General features: G+C 47.9%; 2 protein-coding genes across 6 annotated transcripts in view; one reads left to right on the top strand and one right to left on the bottom strand.

Moving 5' to 3' along the window:
• The window catches only part of LOC123769447 (uncharacterized), a 65,878-nt gene extending 51,906 nt beyond the window's left edge, over positions 1-13,972 (bottom strand). For 2 of the 5 annotated variants that reach the window (XM_069308817.1, XM_069308821.1), the window contains exons 1-2: positions 12,094-13,963; positions 8,789-8,861 (exon numbers count right to left, since the gene is read on the bottom strand). In XM_069308817.1, the coding sequence (XP_069164918.1) occupies positions 8,789-8,861; positions 12,094-13,643 (1,623 nt within the window). In that variant the 5' untranslated portion in view covers positions 13,644-13,963. Of the gene's footprint in view, positions 1-8,788; positions 8,862-12,093 lie in introns of all 5 variants that reach the window. The other 3 variants (XM_045760552.2, XM_069308818.1, XM_069308819.1) reach the window with 3 other exon arrangements.
• A 1,453-nt stretch (positions 13,973-15,425) lies between these two features.
• On the top strand, positions 15,426-16,406 carry LOC123769602 (soluble scavenger receptor cysteine-rich domain-containing protein SSC5D-like). Its single transcript, XM_045760842.2, has one exon. The coding sequence runs from the start codon at positions 15,426-15,428 to the stop codon at positions 16,404-16,406; it is 981 nt and encodes a 326-aa protein (XP_045616798.2).
• The last annotated feature ends 2,186 nt before the right edge of the window (positions 16,407-18,592 follow it).

Below are 18,592 nucleotides of genomic sequence, written 5' to 3'. Positions count from 1 at the left end.
GCTGTTTGGTTTGTATCCGGAAGCTTCCCAACCCGACTCGTGGTGCCAAGGTCGGTAACTGGACAGTCTCAGCACCATGGGAAAGCCTCTACATTAGATACTTTGCACGATAAGACAAAATACATTTTCTTATTTATGTACAATGATTACATGTTTTTATCCATTATAGCACATTTTCTGGGGTAAAAGTATGTGATAATGTAAGGTAATGTCAGTCTACATCACACAACAACGCTCATATAGTAGAGGTTTTTCCATCTTTACAGAGCAGAGCAGAGGAAGGGGGGGGGGGGGGGGGTGGGAAGAGAAAGAACAAAAAAGATAGAGGGCAGGTAGATATAGGGGAAAGGTGGGGTAGGTGGGAGGGTTTATCAGACACCAACCCATCCTCCTAAAAAGGTAATATTTGTAACAAGTATTTGGGGCAAGTATCAGTATGTAGTGATAACCAAACCACGCACCAGAAGATGACGAGACGACGACGTTTCCTCGTCTCCTCCACCATCGTCTTGGTAATGGTCCAGGACGGACCCACACGTCGTCGTCTTCTGGTGGGAGGTTTGGTCATCATGTCTTCTGGTGGGAGGTTTGGTCATCCTGTCTTCTGGTGGGAGGTTTGGTCATCCTGTCTTCTGGTGGGAGGTTTGGTCATCGTGTCTTCTGGTGGGAGGTTTGGTCATCATGTCTTCTGGTGGGAGGTTTGGTCATCGTGTCTTCTGGTGGGAGGTTTGGTCATCGTGTCTTCTGGTGGGAGGTTTGGTCATCGTGTCTTCTGGTGGGAGGTTTGGTCATCGTGTCTTCTGGTGGGAGGTTTGGTCATCATGTCCTCTGGTGGGAGGTTTGGTCATCATGTCTTCTGGTGGGAGGTTTGGTCATCATGTCTTCTGGTGGGAGGTTTGGTCATCGTGTCTTCTGGTGGGAGGTTTGGTCATCGTGTCTTCTGGTGGGAGGTTTGGTCATCATGTCTTCTGGTGGGAGGTTTGGTCATCATGTCTTCAGCCACGTTATTGTGCCTCATCCTCTGCATCAATATGTAGTGTTGGACTACCACAATATGTAGTGTTGGACTACCACAATATGTAGTGTTGGACTACCACAATATGTAGTGTTGGACTACCACAATATGTAGTGTTGGACTACCACAATATGTAGTGTTGGACTACCACAATATGTAGTGTTGGACTACCACAATATGTAGTGTTGGACTACCACAATATGTAGTGTTGGACTACCACAATATGTAGTGTTGGACTACCACAATATGTAGTGTTGGACTACCACAATATGTAGTGTTGGACTACCACAATATGTAGTGTTGGACTACCACAATATGTAGTGTTGGACTACCACAATATGTAGTGTTGGACTACCACAATATGTAGTGTTGGACTACCACAATATTCAAACATTTCGGTGAAGGATTGCCAGGACAAGTTAGGTCAGGTTCTTTAGTTTCATTTCGTATTTAAGAGACTGTCATTTGGGTTAATTCAGTAATACAAAACGTGACCTTTTTGGTAGTGCAACACTGCATATTCGTACTCTGATCCAAATACTGGCTGTAAGTACTATCATTTTAGGAGAAGAGTTGCATGCATTGCGTGCGCCCAGACTGACACGCTAAGAGAACTAAGGGACACCAGGAGCGTGGCTCTCATCCTGTAACTACACTTGGGTAATTGGGAGAAAGGGGCCAGAACGGCCACCTTGAGACAAGGTGGCTAGCAGTAAGCTCTGGACCACGCTCCCCCACTTGTGCCTCCCACACTACGTAATGAGGCAATGTGCCAGCTGCTGGGGGTGGAGGCGCCGGCTTGGCCAAGGTGCTGTGTACATGGTGGCGGTGTGGCCTCCACTGAGCGTTACCTTCACTCTCCACTTTGCTCTCCGGTGAACATTAAAATCTTCTCTGAACCAGGTTTAAGTACAGTATTTATACCGAGTATAGAGGAACAATGGGCTTTACTGGCTTCAAGGAATTTCAAAGGTATGGGGCTTCAACTTAAGGTTTGAAATGTACTAGCCAATGATATCCCATTATATCTGTACCCTGAAATACAAGTATCTTACACGACCATCAGCTAAAAGAGCAAGGAAAACCCAGCACTCCTAAAAGCAACAACACATGGAACCATTGATTCCTTTATTTATAAATAACTTACGGCCCCACGAGCACTATGCTTACTCTGATGGGTCTGTACAAATGTCAACAGGTCGCACTGCAGCAGCCTGTAGAATATACAAGGATAACATATGTACACAGACCACACGTGTGAGACTGAATAACTGGCTCAGCTCCACACATACAGAATTAGCTGCACTACAACTGGCCACTAGCGCACTGAAGAACAGTGGAGGAGTAACTTTCTGTGATTCAAAGTCAGCTCTTCAGGGCCTTAAAAACTCGACATGCAAGGTAGACACTAGGAATGTTGTAACATCCATAATAAATAACATTATTAATGCAAAGAGCAAAAGTTTGTCTCATTTGTATGGCTACCATCTCACACAGGTGTTGTCCAGCTTGATGACACAGACAAGGCAGCTAAATTTGCATGTGATAAGCCTGAGATTGAGTTGGATATGGGCACTCCAATCTCTGCTGTAAAAACTGCAATATTTCAGGAAATTAGGGAGGACAGAAGAGCAGTTACTGACACACAAAGGCCAGAAAGAACGAGTATGAAAAGCTTGACATGTTTAGAACAGAGAATTATATGTACGGGCAGCTTAAAACATCCACTGGACAGTGTGACATTGTAATTGCCAAAATTAGGCTGGGATATCGATATCTATGGAAGGTGGCTGCAGGCAATGAATTAATGAATGAATTCATACACTCAGGAATATTGGAAGATATTCTTGTGCTGTGCCCAGATTTTGCTAGTGGAGGGAAACAGATCAACTTTACATTTCATGTTCTTTCCAGATTTTTTTTTTGTCAGAGTTGATTTGTTTTTGTACTGAGGCAGGTATTTTCTCCCCTGATTCCATGTATGACTAACCATCTTGTGAGATGGGAATATTAGCTGAACTTGTAGCTAATTTTTTTTATCTACACCGTGTAATCTTTCATATAGAATAGGGTAGCAGCACATTGCTGTGTATACCTAACCTTGTTAATAATAATAATACTAAACAAAATTATATAAATTTAATTTTATATAATAATCCGTGGGTTTCAAAATATTAAATGAATTACCAATGTACAAAGACGCTGCGGTAATCATTACAAATCTTGGGTATTTGACAACTGTTAAAGTTGTCTTAAAGGCCTTAAGAACCAGAGTCTAGCTAGCCTAGTTTGTGTGGTTCCGTGGAGAGCAAGTCCCACCATTACCCCCCTGGTGTGGTTCCGTGGGGAGCAAGTCCCACCATTATCCCCTGGTGTGGTTCCGTGGGGAGCAAGTCCCACCATTATCCCCTGGTGTGGTTCCGTGGGGAGCAAGTCCCACCATTATCCCCTGGTGTGGTTCCGTGGGGAGCAAGTCCCACCATTACCCCCTGGTGTGGTTACGTGGGGAGCAAGTCCCACCATTACCCCCTGGTGGGTGGGATTAACAAGGGGGAGGCAGTACTCAACACGTCTACCCAAATATACAGGCTGACCACGGGGGGGGGGGGGGACAGTTACGAAGCTTCAAATCACAGTACAACGCTATTATTTATACACAAAATTTATGGTAGATAAAATCACATTTCAATTAAAACATGTTTGTTTTATAGTGAATAACTTATGATTTTTAAGTGATTTTTTTTTAGTTTACTTGAAACTGTCTAAATAATACTCTGATCTGATACTTTCTCAAGGTTTCATGTTTACCTTCATGTATACTCCAACATTCGTCGCTGAATATCCCAACCAGTTCCAGTACTAGGCCTAAATTTCAACTTTACCGCACTTCCTAGACTAGGCCTACAGAGCATAAACTCAAAACACGAAAGTTGGCCGGGTTGTGTTGTGTTGGCCGGTTGTCGCTGTCGCAACACGATGGTCAATAACTTGTGGTCCGGGCAGGAACCTTCCTCATCGACAATAATGATCATAATGGGAACATGCCGCTCCGGTGAATCACCTCATCTCTCTCTCTCAGCTGCTATACCCCCCACTCCTCCCCCCCCCCCCATCACACACACACATCGGGGAGCCGGTGGCCGAGCGGACAGCACGCTGTACATGTGATCCTGTGGTCCCGGGTTCGATCCCGGGCGCCGGCGAGAAACGATGGGCAGAATTTCTTTCACCCTATGCTCCTGTTACCTAGCAGTAAATACGTACCTGGGAGTTAGTCAGCTGTCACGGGCTGCTTCCTGGCGTGTGTGGTGTGGGGGAAAAAAATGTAGTAGTAGAAACAGTTGATTGACAGCTGAGAGGCGGGCCAAAAGAGTAGAGCTCAACCCCGCAAGTACAACTAGGTGAATACACACACACACGGGGTCTGGTAGCTGAGCGGACAGCGCGCAGGACTCGTAATTCTGTGGCACGGGTTCGATTCCCGGACCAGACAGAAACAAATGGGCAAAGTTTGTCACCCTGATGCCCATGTTACCTAGCAGTAAATAAGTCCCTGGGAGTTAGCCAGCTGTTACGGAGCTGCTTCCTGGGTGTGTGTTTGGGGGGGAGGGGACAAAAAGCATTAGTTAGTTACAGTTGAGAGGCGGGCCGAAAGAGCAGAGCTCAACCCCCGCAAGAACAACTAGGTAGATACACACAACCTTTACACATTTCCTCCTTCCACCTCTCAACTAGTCATTGCTTCCAGTAAGTCCAAATTGGATATTCATGAAACTGTCAATACTGTACATACAACTCGCTTCGCTAACGTATTCATAAAGCTCCCAAACCTAGTATCATCCTGGCTGGCAAACATCACCACAATGATCAAGTTTGAGTGTGTGTGTGACCCGTAAACCTCTCAACTCCACAGGGAATATCACGAACATTCTGTACTGCACTTATATCTTTAGTCGTCTATTAGTGAGGCAAGACAACAACCATCATATATATAGACCATCAGAGAAGTAGGTGTGCCATATTTTTAACCACTAACTGCACTAGTAGAATATAAGTCCCGCTAACTGCACTAGTAGAATATAAGTCCCGCTAACTGCACTAGTAGAATATAAGTCCCGCTAACTGCACTAGTAGAATATAAGTCATAATGGGTAGAAGAGGCAGACCACTCTGAAAACTATTAGATTTCATCAGTACGCTATGAGACAATTTTGTAAACATTAAAGGTCCAAGACTTCAACACCCTCCCTCTAGGACAGTAATTATGGGATTACTACTGTCTTGTACTGTACTTTAACACACTAAAGGACTCACAAGTGTCCTGAACTGAATGTCTTCTAGGATCATTTACGTGCAGTTTTAACAGATAACACTACAGGGCTTGTGGTATGATTATATGTATTTGTCGCAGCAATAGTAACTGTTAATTGTCGTTAGGTGAGAACGTGGTGTAGGAGGTGCTCCAATAGTGAGAGCGAGGTTGTAGGGAGGTGCTCCAATGGTGAGAGCGAGGTTGTAGGGGGGTGCTCCAATGGTGAGAACGTGGTTGTAGGGAGGTGCTCCAATGGTGAGAACGAGGTTGGTAAAAAAAAAAAAGGAAATGAGAAACAAAAGGTTGGCAGTCTCTGCCCTTGTCTATAAATAAGAGGAATAACTAACCAACCTCTTACGGTGTTCAAAAGCAGACTGTTCTTAGCAGTCTCCGTGGTGTATGCAGTCTCCGTGGTGTAGTGGTAAGACACTCGCCTGGCGTTCCGCGAGCGCTATGTCATGGGTTCGTATCCTGGCCGGGGAGGATTTACTGGGCGCAATTCCTTAACTGTAGCCTCTGTTTAACGCAACAGTAAAATGTGTACTTGGATGAAAAAACGATTCTTCGCGGCAGGGGATCGTATTCCAGGGACCATAGGATTAAGGACTTGCCCGAAACGCTACGCGTACTAGTGGCTGTACAAGAATGTAATAACTCTTGTATATATCTCCAAAAAAAAAAAAAAAAAAAAAAACTCAATAAACAGCTACAGTGGATACCTGATCAACCGGGCTGTGATCCACAGGTCAGACTTCGAGCAGCTGCGTCTAACAAGCCCGGTTGACTAACAACTAACCAGGAGGCGTGGGACCAGATTCACGAAGCAGTTACGCACGTACTTACGAACGTGTACATCTTTTTTCAATCTTTGGCGGCTTTGTTTACAATTATTAAACAATTAATGAGCTCCGAAGCACCAGGAGGCTATTTATAACAATAACAGTTGAGTGGGAAGTTTTCATGCTTGTAAATTGTTTCATAAATGTAAGCAAAGCCGTCAAAGATTGAGGAAAGATGTACACGTTCGTAAGTACGTGCGTAACTGCTTCGTGAATCTGGCCCCTGGTCAGCTACCGGGCTGCGTCGATATTGATCCCTGGAACCAACACAAGTTAAAATAATCCGTATTCTGGCAGACACAGAGAGCCAGCACGCGCGTGGAGGAAGCAAGGAGAACTATCGGCCAGGTTCGAACCCTGGGAAGGATGGATCGTCTGGGCATAGAGCCTTAATTTTGCCACTATTCACCCAGCATAATTTGGGACCTGACTGGGAAGCCGCTAGCAAGTCATGTTCCAGGGTAAACTAGTAGGGCAACACCAGTTGTGGAAAAGAACGATCTTAAGCCTGCGAAACAAAATAGAATTCGTTGAATTCGTATGTTTCTGTTATCAGCTGTGTATACTACGATGAGAATAGTTATAAAAATTGAGGGAAGATAAGAGGAGATACGAGTAAGGTAATTGCAAAGTTGGGACACGAAGAGGACGAGAGGAGAGACGGAATGATCACTATACACACAACACTAACACATGTCATGCCCATATTATGGTGCAGCGACGGCGGCCAGCCTTTCCATCCCAGTTATCAGTTAACACCCCCCCCCCCCCCCCACGCACACACAAAGAAAAGGCAGAGGAGGAGAGCTTGAGGCTTCGAGAAGACCTAGACAAATTGAAGGAATGGTCGAACAAATGGCTGTTAGTTTAACCCAAGCAACTGTAATGTAATGAAGATAGGTGTAGGGAGCAGGAGGCCAGATGCAAGGTATCATTTGGGAGATGAAATTCTTCAAGAGTCAGAGAGAGAAAAAGACTTGGGGGTTGATATCACGCCAGAACTGTCCCCTGCAGCCCATATCAAGAGGATAACATCAACGGCATATGCCAGGCTGGCCAACTTAAGAACGACATTTAGAAACTTGTGTAAGGAATCATACAGAACTTTGTATACCACATATGTCAGGCCAATCCTGGAGTATGCGGCCCCAGCATGGAGTCCATATCTAGTCAAGCATAAGATTAAACTGGAAAAGGTTCAAAGGTTTGCCACCAAACTAGTACCCGAGCTGAGAGGTATGAACTACTAGAAGAGACTACGGGAATTAAACCTCACGTCGCTGAAAGACAGAAGAGTTAGGGGGATCATGACATGATCACCACATACAAGATTCTCAAATGAATTGATAGGGTAGATAAAGACAGGCTATTTAACACAAGGGGCACACGCACTAGGGGACACAGGTGGAAACTGAGTGCCCAAATGAGCCACAGAGATATTAGAAAAAACTTTTTTAGTGTCAGAGTGGTTGACAAATGGAATGCATTAGACAGTGATGTGGTGGAGGCTGACTCCATATACAGTTTCAAGTGTAGATATGATAGAGCCCAGTAGGCTCAGGAACCTGCACACCAGTTGATTGACAGCTGAGAGGCGGGACCAAAGAGCCAGAGCTCAACCCCCGCAAGCATAACTAAGTACACACACACACCAAGGTTGGTTCACGCTTGAAGAAAAACAGATCTGCTTAAAGAGGCTTCCCCTTTTACTGTTATCTGAAACGCATTCAAGATATCTCTAAGGCGAGTATAAATATTTCAGCTAATGTGGGCATGGTTAATAACCCCTCCTCCCACCGACTATCTCAACCCACCTATCTCAAGTCCACCTTGGGATTACTGCCCTCAGAGGCCACGTCTCTTACCAGGGCCAAGATTTGCCACGCAATGAAGTGTCCACTTACGAGAACTGCACATCTTTCCTTAATCATGACAGCTCTTTACCTTTATTAAATAGTTTATGAACTCCGAAGCGCTGCGAGGTTGTCTATAGCAATAATAATATTGGGTTGCCATGTTTCAAAGCTCAAACAATTTAATAAATAAAGGCTGAGCAACTATTATTGAGGAAAGATGCACAGGTTTCTTAAGCAGACATGCAACTGCTTGTCTGACTTCTGGTCTGGTGAGATGACGTTGACTCCATGACCTGAAAGCACTAGTATGAAAGTTTTCATTTGTTTAGTTCCCATACCAACACGGGAGCTAAAACAACAGTTCTATTGTGGGCAGCACAAAGCGTCCAGCAGGCAGTGCAGGTGCCTACAGGTGACGGGTCTCCCAGTCCTCAGCACCCATGATGTAAACTTTGTGAGAAGGAACTAGGTCAGGATATCCCTCTCTACATGACATAAATAAATTAATAAATAAATTGCCGGTGCAGGTTACTGATCCCATGCCCCCGTACCATTAACCATCCTGAAAGACGGGTTTTACTATCACACAACTCCCTCTTAACACAAACTATGTAACCCTTTATATACTCAAGGGCAGCTGGGTAAACAACCAGGTATGTTAATGATAATGATGATAATAATAATAATAATAATAATAATAATAATAATAATAATAATAATAATAATAATAATAATAATAATAGTAGTAGTAATAAAAAGTACTCACGTATTCTTTGACGTTTTTGGTCTTGACAGCCTTGTAGGAGTAGTAGGCCGGGAACAGTGTCCCAAACACTAATCTGCAAGTACAAGGTCAAGTGTGAGCACAGTGTGGTCGCCTTGCCCTCAAGTGTGAGCACAGTGTGGTCGCCTTGCCCTCCAGGGGTTACACACACAATACATGTCACTACAACATCTCACAAAGTAAAACTGCATGAATTTCATAAGTGCCATATAGAAACACATCTGAAAATGATTTAACAGAGTATACAAATAGGTTAAGATGTTAGTATATCAAGGAGACAACTCCACCAAACATGCAGTTAACAACAACAACACTGCAACTTTGTGATGACGCAATACCACCCTTTGCACTGTGGAATAAGAATTGACTTTCTTGTTAAAATTACACGTTAACACACAAGCAGACGAGACTGCCAGTACACTGACGCAGCTAAAACACTCAGTCTCCCGGCCAGAAGAAAATTATCACGTTACACTTGCGAAAATATAACACGGGGGGTTGCAAGTGTGTTGTTCTGGAGTGCAAATTCAACTGTTCGCCCCATCACTAGATATTTCACACTGGAGGGAGGAAGGGGGGGGGAGGGGCATGGACAGCGGGGGGGGGGGGGGGGGGGGGGAGTGGCATGGACAGCGGGGGGGGGGGGGGCATGGACAGCGGGGGGGGGGGGGGGGGGAGGTAAATATACCAGTCTCACCCGGTGACGGGATGGGGGGCTCTCAGGGAGGCTACCGTCCTCCGGGAAGGTGATACATGTATCAAACAATGACCCAACTTAAAAAAGACAATTCTACTGGTGCACATCTATACTCATCGAGGAGGCGGACTTGTCACGTGAGAAAGATATCAACGTGAATGTCTGGAGTCGTCACAACACCTGCGGTGTGTACTTCATTATATACCTCAGCCGTATATTTCATTATATATCACTGGGTGTGAGAGGTGACAAGCTACGGGACAGGGAGCAGTGACAAGCTACGGGACAGGGAGCAGTGACAAGCTACGGGACAGGGAGCAGTGACCAGCTACGGGACAGGGAGCAGTGACAAGCTACGGGACAGGGAGCAGTGAGAGGCTGCCAGCCAACGCTGGCGTCGACCCTGCCCTTCTCTGTACACCAATTACCAACTACTCAAGACACCAGCGCCAGGACACATCTCAAGACTCTCCTGCGCCCACACACCATATATACCACCATCATGACCCGTGGTGCTGCACCACCACCACCACACACCATATATACCACCATCATGACCCATGGTGCTGCACCACCACCACCACACACCATATATACCACCATCATGACCCATGGTGCTGCACCACCACCACCACACACCATATATACCACCATCATGACCCGTGGTGCTGCACCACCACCACACACCATGTGCACCATATACACCACCACACACCGTGTGCACCATATACACCACCACACACCATGTGCACCATATACACCACCACCACACCATGTGCGCCATACACCACCACACCATGTGCATGTTTAACCTCGTGACGAGTTTAGACATGCAGGAGTGGGGAGAAGGGATCTAGCGAGGACTTTTCAAGACGATAGTGCTCTCTAGAGTGGAGTACTGCTGCACAATGACAGCCCCTTTCAAAGCTGGAGAAATTGCTGACCTGGAGAGCGTGCAGAGATCCTTTACTGCTAGAATCCACTCAGTAAAACATCTTAACTACTGGGACCGACTAAAGAGCCTAAATCTGTATTCTCTTTGAGTGCAGGCGGGAGAGATACATAATAATTTATCCGTGGAAAATATTAGAGGGGCTGGTCCCAAACCTGCACACAGAAATAACACATGAGACCAGGAGGCATGGCAGGATGTGCAGAATACCCACGTTGAAGAGCAGAGGTGCAACAGGTACTCTGAGAGAGAACTATCAACATCAGAGGCCCGAGACTGTTCAACACGCTTCCACTACACTTAAGGGGCATAAGCCCCTTAAGTGTAGTGGACCCCTCACAGTGTTCAAGAGAGAACTGGATAAGCACCTTCAAAGGATATCTGATCAACCAGGCTGTGATTCATACGTCAGGCTGCGAGCAGCCGCGTCCAACAGCCTGGTTGACCAGTTCAGCAACAAGGAGGCCTGGTCGACGACCGGACCGCGGGGACGCTAAGCCCCGGAAACACTTCAAGGTAACTTCCAGGCAAGGACACGCAGAAGGGGGTGGGGGGTCCTATGTTATACTGTGCCTCCAACAACTGGTAATACAGACAAATACAAACTCCCCCTATACACACACACACTACCAGCCCCCCCCCCCCAACACTCACAGCAACATCGCGTCCCAAGTTAGCGGAGCTTCGGGTTCCAGGACCATAATGGCCAGGTACAACAACATGCACCCATACGAACACTTCCATTCTCCAACTACCAAACTTATTTATTAAGGCCTTCAACACAATATACGGAACGATGTCTAGTGATTATTAATTACTATTTACACATATTTCACATACAGCAAGAACCATGGCTATAAGAATATGGCTGGACTTGAATTTTACAATTCAATAAGTAAACACCAGGCAACTGCAAGATTTATATTAATTAAACTCACACACACACTTTATATAAATATATTATATATTTTAAAATAGAGAATGCTTAACGCGTTTTCGGTTTAATTCGCCTTTATCAAAACAAAATAGAATAATTCTACTTTGCTCTGATGAAGGCGAATTAAGCCGAAAACGCGTTAAGCATTCTCTATTTTTCAAATGTAGTTTTTTCCGCATACTTGGATCAGTGTTTTTGTGATCGTTGTTGCACACACACACACACACACATATATATATATATATATATATATATATATATATATATATATATATATATATATATATATATATATATATATATATATATATATATATATATATATATATATTATATATTATATATATATATATATATATATATATATATATATTATTTTTACTCATTTGGGTCTTCATTAAAGAGAACGGTGGAACATACCAGCCGCGTTCACAGGAAACATCTTTGTCTCCACACAAATACCTTTAGTGAACACAAAGCTTGTTAATACGTGCAGATACCATTATATATTTTAACACATTCGGCCACAGCAATGTGCAGTCATCATACAATTATTACAGACATAAGACAAATATTCCTTTAGTGACCACTGGTTGGTAATGTGAGCAAGTCAGGTGTTAGCGTTCTAGTGAGGAGCAACTGCTGAGGTGATGCAGGTATTAGCTGGGTTTGGAGGTTAGTGTAGAGCGGGCCTGGAGTACCTGAACACTGTGTAGAGTATAGTGGAGGTGTTGGGCACGACGAGGGCCGCCACCACTACCACCGCCGTCAGGTTGGTCAGCGTCACGCGCAACCTGAAGCGGGAGGACACCAGCAGGTCCTCGTAGAGGTGTGCCACTGTTACCAGCGAGTCCGTCCGTTGCAGTCTGCCCCGCGGGACCTCCTCGTACCCGTTGTAGTCAGATTCTTCCACCTCCTCTTCGCTGAGGTGGTCGAGGGGCGGAGGCACGGCCAGGCCTGGGGCTCGCGGGTGCTGCTGCAGGTGGTGCTGCCGCCGGGGGCGTGGCACTCCGGGATCAGACGCAGAGTGCATCAGGGCCCTGGCTCGACCCCGGGTCACTATGTTATGGCAGAGTCCTCTCTGCGTCGCCACTTCCAACTCCTCCTCCGCAACAGTTTCGTCGAAACTCCCAGAGAAGTCGTAGTTATCGCCACACACAATAACATTTTCACTTTGATTGAGGTCAGTTCTAACTGTGAGGTTGTGCTCGTCCCTAGCCAGTGTGTGGTGTGTGTGTACCTGTGGCGAGGTGACCATCACCCGCGCGGGCGTCGATATGGTGGTAGTCCTAACCTGCGCGGGGGACGAAGTGATCAACTGTGCCTGCGGAGCCGTCAACACTGAAGAAGTGAGGACGAAGGGTGCTTGAGGGATCATAACGTGTGAGGGGGAAGAGGTAATGGCCAGGCGGGGTGAAGGGGTCACAACCTGGTGCCCCGTGTGACCCCCAGTGACCTGAGGAACCCCTGGGCCAGGTATAGTCCGGAACACAATGTGATCATCGAAGGTCTCTGATTGGTAAGTATCAGAGTCCGATTCTTCGTCTATAAGTCTGATTATAAGGTTGTTGTAGTTCCTGGTAGTAACTTGTGAAGACTCGGATCGTATCGGCGCTGGCGGTGCCACTGCCACACCGCCTGGCACCGACGGAGGAGACATGGGTCGAGGGGGAGACATGGGTCGGCTGTTGGTCAAGGGGCGAGATGAAGACACTGACTGTGAGGAAGTCGTTAGTGTGGCACCCTCAGGGGTGGCACTCACTGGTGAGGGCAGCACTGGCTGACTGATTACCCTGGTGTGCCGGAGAGTGTGATCAGCAGGCTGGTGTGGCACCGACTGGCTCCCCGGCGGCCCGGAGGTTATCTGTAGGTGAACGGTGTTGACGGGGCCGGGCGGGTCGTTGGGCACCGCTATGGTGGAGGGCACGGGTATGGTAGTGGGTCCCGGTGTAGTACTGGGCACGGAAATGGTTGAGGGTACAGGTGTGGCGGTGGGGGAAGGCCTGCAGGGCGGCTGCGGCGCCTGCCGCTTGCAACTTGACCGCCGTAGTAGCTCCCTGGTGTGTGGAGACTTGGGCCGCAGCAGGTGTTGTGATCCAGGCGACTGTTGTGCGACGCTCGTTCCAGGGAGCAGCGTGTGGCGGGTTTTCCCAGGAGAGGAGTGACTCTCATCAGGAGGGAGAACGGAGTAACACTCTGAAAACGACTCTCCTTCCATCTCACTATCACTTAGCGAGTCCCGACGCTCCATGGCAGCCTCGGCGTGGCCCTTGGCGCACTGACACAGCGAGTGACGCCACTAATCACACACACATGACACTCAGGTGATGAAGCGCTGAGTGGGTAGAGAGGGTGCCAGCGATGGTGGCACTGTGTGGCCCCGGACAGCTTCACCGTGCCACTGGTGCCCCGCGCAAGCCAGCACCCCCTCGACTCAAATAGCTGCACCGTTCTGGCATGTGCCCGACCCGCATTCACATGAACACCATCCTCTTGTGTGCCGCTGGTGGTACTCCAGCTGACCAGGTCACCACCACCTGCACCACCACACACCTACACCCACCACCTGCACCACCACATACCTACACCCACCACCTGCACCACCACACACCTACACTCACCACCTACACCCACCACCTGCACCACCACACACCTGCACCACCACACACCTGCACCACCACCTGCACCACCACACACCTGCACCACCACACACCTACACCCACTCAGCACACACGTGAAGACGGCTACACCCCCATACCTGAAGACACTTCTGCACCAACATAAACATAAAACAAGGAGAGGTATTCTGGCAGAGGGGAGGCTTCTACAGCTGATAGCTGGGCTTCCTACCAACAGATGTAGCCAAGTTCACTGGGGAGCGCCACACTTCCACGTCTTCACTAACGTAACCCATCACATACACGCCAAAAATAAACTTGTCCCAGCTTGAAGACAATTTCTGCAAATCTTGTGCCTGAAGCACTGAGAACACGGCAGCCCTCACCTGCTCCCTAACCCTTAGCCTCGACAACTGTCCTTACTGATGACGAAATATCTCACCAGTCCATAAATAAATAAAAATAAATTTGGAAATCAGTACTTCTTCTTTGGGTACAAATCTACTTTTATCATCTACCGTACCCCAACAGTACGACACAACCGCCCACAGCACCTCGGGAGCCCACTAAGCTTTACTCAAATTACGTCTAGGAACAACTATCAAATGTACCTGACCGGCGGGTGCCACGGTGCATATGCATACGGGCATATTTCTTCCTGGCCACCTGCAGCGCTACAAGCAACATTCAACACCTCCCTCTACCATCTGCAACACTACCAACACCTGCCCCTACCACCTCCAACACTACCAACACCTCCCTCTACCACCTCCAACACTACCAACACCACCAACACTACCAACACCTCCCTCTACCACCTCCAACACTACCAACACCTGCCTCTACCACCTCCAACACAACCAACACCTGCCCCTACCACCTCCAACACTACCAACACTACCAACACCTCCCTCTACCACCTCCAACACTACCAACACCTCCCTCTACCACCTCCAACACTACCAACACCTCCCTCTACCACCTCCAACACTACCAACACCTCCCTCTACCACCTCCAACACTACCAACACCTCCCTCTACCACCTCCAACACTACCAACACCTCCCTCTACCACCTCCAACACTACCAACACCTCCCTCTACCACCTCCAACACTACCAACACCTCCCTCTACCACCTCCAACACTACCAACACCTCCCTCTACCACCTCCAATACTACCAACACCTCCCTCTACCACCTCCAACACTACCAACACCTCCCTCTACCACCTCCAACACTACCAACACCTCCCTCTACCACCTCCAACACTACCACCACCACAACGTCACTCTCCAGCCTTTATTATCCTTCCTTGTTAAAATATCGCAGCTGGTGATGTGTTGACGCCTTACGTAGTCAATTGTGGGAGTCACGCCCACAAGCCCCACGCTCTCCACCACACCCTCACGCCCACATGCTCCAGCACGCCCTCACGCCCACATTCTCCAGCACGCCCTCACGCCCACATTCTTCAACACACCCTCACGCCCACATTCTTCAACACACCCTCACGCCCACATTCTTCAACACACCCTCACGCCCACATTCTTCAACACACCCTCACGCCCACATTCTTCAACACACCCTCACGCCCACATTCTTCAACACACCCTCACGCCCACATTCTTCAACACACCCTCACGCCCATATGCTCCAGCACACCCTCACGCCCACATTCTTCAACACACCCTCACGCCCACACTCTTCAACACACCCTCACGCCCATATGCTCCAGCACACCCTCACGCCCACATTCTTCAACACACCCTCACGCCCACATTCTTCAACACACCCTCACGCCCACATTCTTCAACACACCCTCACGCCCATATGCTCCAGCACACCCTCACGCCCACATTCTTCAACACACCCTCACGCCCACACTCTTCAACACACCCTCACGCCCATATGCTCCAGCACACCCTCACGCCCACATTCTTCAACACACCCTCACGCCCACATTCTTCAACACACCCTCACGCCCACATTCTTCAACACACACTCACGCCCACATTCTTCAACACACCCTCACGCCCACATTCTTCAACACACCCTCACGCCCACATTCTTCAACACACCCTCACGCCCATATGCTCCAGCACACCCTCACGCCCACATTCTTCAACACACCCTCACGCCCACATTCTTCAACACACCCTCACGCCCACACTCTTCAACACACCCTCACGCCCACACTCTTCAACACACCCTCACGCCCATATGCTCCAGCACACCCTCACGCCCACATTCTTCAACACACCCTCACGCCCACATTCTTCAACACACCCTCACGCCCACATTCTTCAACACACCCTCACGCCCTCGCTTTCCAGCACACTGTCACACCCACCCAGCAGACCTCCAGCAGTGGCCAGGATGGGGATACCCAAAATAATGGAGTGTACTGTTGCTGGGCGCACAGCTGGCCACGTGGTCCAGCAGCTGTGTGGCCACCTCTTGCCCCTAGACACGCATGCACGCGCACACACACACACACACACGTAAGTGCACATACATATGCACACTCCACACATGCATACACACATCCTGCACTAATGCACGCTCTCGTCCCATTGGCCGGTCCCTGCCACCCCTAACAGGTCAATAACGAGGCATCTGCTGCTCCACCTCACAACTCCTCCTATCACAGCTTTACTATATTTTGAACGCTACAAATTGATGTTTCAAAGCTTTAATCTAACATAACGTCTTGCCAATTCTATCCAATGTAACAGGCAACTTTTTAACATGAAAATCAACAGATTTTCATAAATTTCGAGTTGGGCATTTTTTGATATTTACAAAGTACTAGGCTTGGAAATTATTGGAGGTTTCTAACATAAGTCAGCCGTCTGCTTAATGTGAAGGTTACATGGAAGTTACATTGTGATGGTTCCGAGGATCAGCGTCCTCGTGGCCCAGTCTTTAGCCAGGCCTCCTGGCTGGTGTGGGCAACCAGAGAAAGTCAAGTGTTACAAGGTAAATAAAACTTGGATACATGAACGGAGATGTACTAGACGGGTATGGCACGAGGGCGACTCCACAGTCCCGCCACCATCTCCACACACAAACTGATACTTGATTTGGCACAGAGCGAGGGAAGTAGCGAGCCAGGTGGGTGAGCCAGGTGGGTGAGCCAGGTTGGTAAGCCAAGTGTGTAAAGACGGTAAAGAAGCCAGGTGGGTCCAATGTGGTTGTCGGGAACAGGTTGCATGAATGATCTGTGGCCTCCCTCTGGAGTTTTTGGCATCCCCTCCCCCCCCCCAAGGCAGCTAAGGCTTCTTCACCTCACGTAGGCTACCTGTGTCTGGCGCCAGATACGATGCCAGATGCCAGTGTAACCCATATTATCAACTACGACGTGTTGAGAGAGAGGGAGGAGTGTGAGGGGAGGGAGGGAGGGAGGGAGGGAAGGAAGGAAGGAAGGAAGGAAGGAAGGAAGGAAGGAAGGAAGGAAGGAAGGAAAGGAAGGAAGGAAGGAAGGAAGGAAGGAAGGAAGGAAGGAAGGGAAGGAAAGGAAGGAAGGAAGGAAGGAAGGAAGGAAGGAAGGAAGGAAGGAAGGAAGGAAGGAAGGAAGGAAGGAAAGGAAGGAAGGAAGGAAGGAAGGAAGGAAGGAAGGAAGGAAGGGAAGGAAAGGAAGGAAGGAAGGAAGGAAGGAAGGAAGGAAGGAAGGAAGGAAGGAAGGAAGGAAGGAAGGAAGGAAGGAAGGAAGGAAGGAAGGAAGGGAAGGAAGGAAGGAAGGAAGGAAGGAAGGAAGGAAGGAAGGAAGGAAGGAAGGAAGGAAGGAAGGAAGGAAGGAAGGAAGGAAGGAAGGAAGGAAAGGAAGGAAAGGAGAGGACGAGAAGGGGAAAGGAGAAGACTAGAGAAGATAGAGGACGATAAGTGAGGAGAAAAGAGGAGGGAGAGGGGAGAGAATTTTCTAAGGCAGGAACGTGGGCCTAACCTAACCCGTTCACATCGATAGGTCTAACAATTTCATGATTCCTTTCGTGTGTTTTTCTGGCCTGCGAAATGGTTTCTAGATCACTAAGAGTTTGGGCTGAAACTATCTTAGTGGAGAAGGAGATAGTCTTCACATGTGTTATACAATTACGACTCCCCTTTGCTTTTGAGTGTTGGTGAGGAAGAGATGGAGAACATGTTCCACCTCCACTACAAAGGAGAGGACTAAAACATCCTTCTGGATGATAAGTAGGCACAATGGGACGGGAGTGTTGAGTCAGTGGTGGTGTTTACACACTCGTCCCCTCACCATGCAAACATCTGCATTGTGCTCCAGTAATGCCGTACGTTAGACACAAGTTAAAGCTTCTGTAAACACTCGTAGCTTTTAATTTCCACTGCTTAATGTTCCGATCTTTAGGAAGGAAAAGGCTTATTCTTAAGACTTTATTTGATGCCTTAATTATGTGTCCAAGACCCATGGTGCGGGAGGCAGAGGAAGAGCCACCCTCACTTTTAGATGCTCAATCACCCCCCAATATTATAGCTACTGCAGCCGTGAACTATCACTGTCAATTGGCTGGGTGTGTGTGTGGAGCAGCCTTGTACCGATATATTTACATTCTTAGAAATTAGTTG

Source organism: Procambarus clarkii, chromosome 63, assembly GCF_040958095.1.
Source record: "Procambarus clarkii isolate CNS0578487 chromosome 63, FALCON_Pclarkii_2.0, whole genome shotgun sequence".
Classification (NCBI taxonomy): Eukaryota; Metazoa; Arthropoda; class Malacostraca; order Decapoda; family Cambaridae; genus Procambarus; species Procambarus clarkii.
This window is presented reverse-complemented; position numbering and strand designations above follow the sequence as displayed.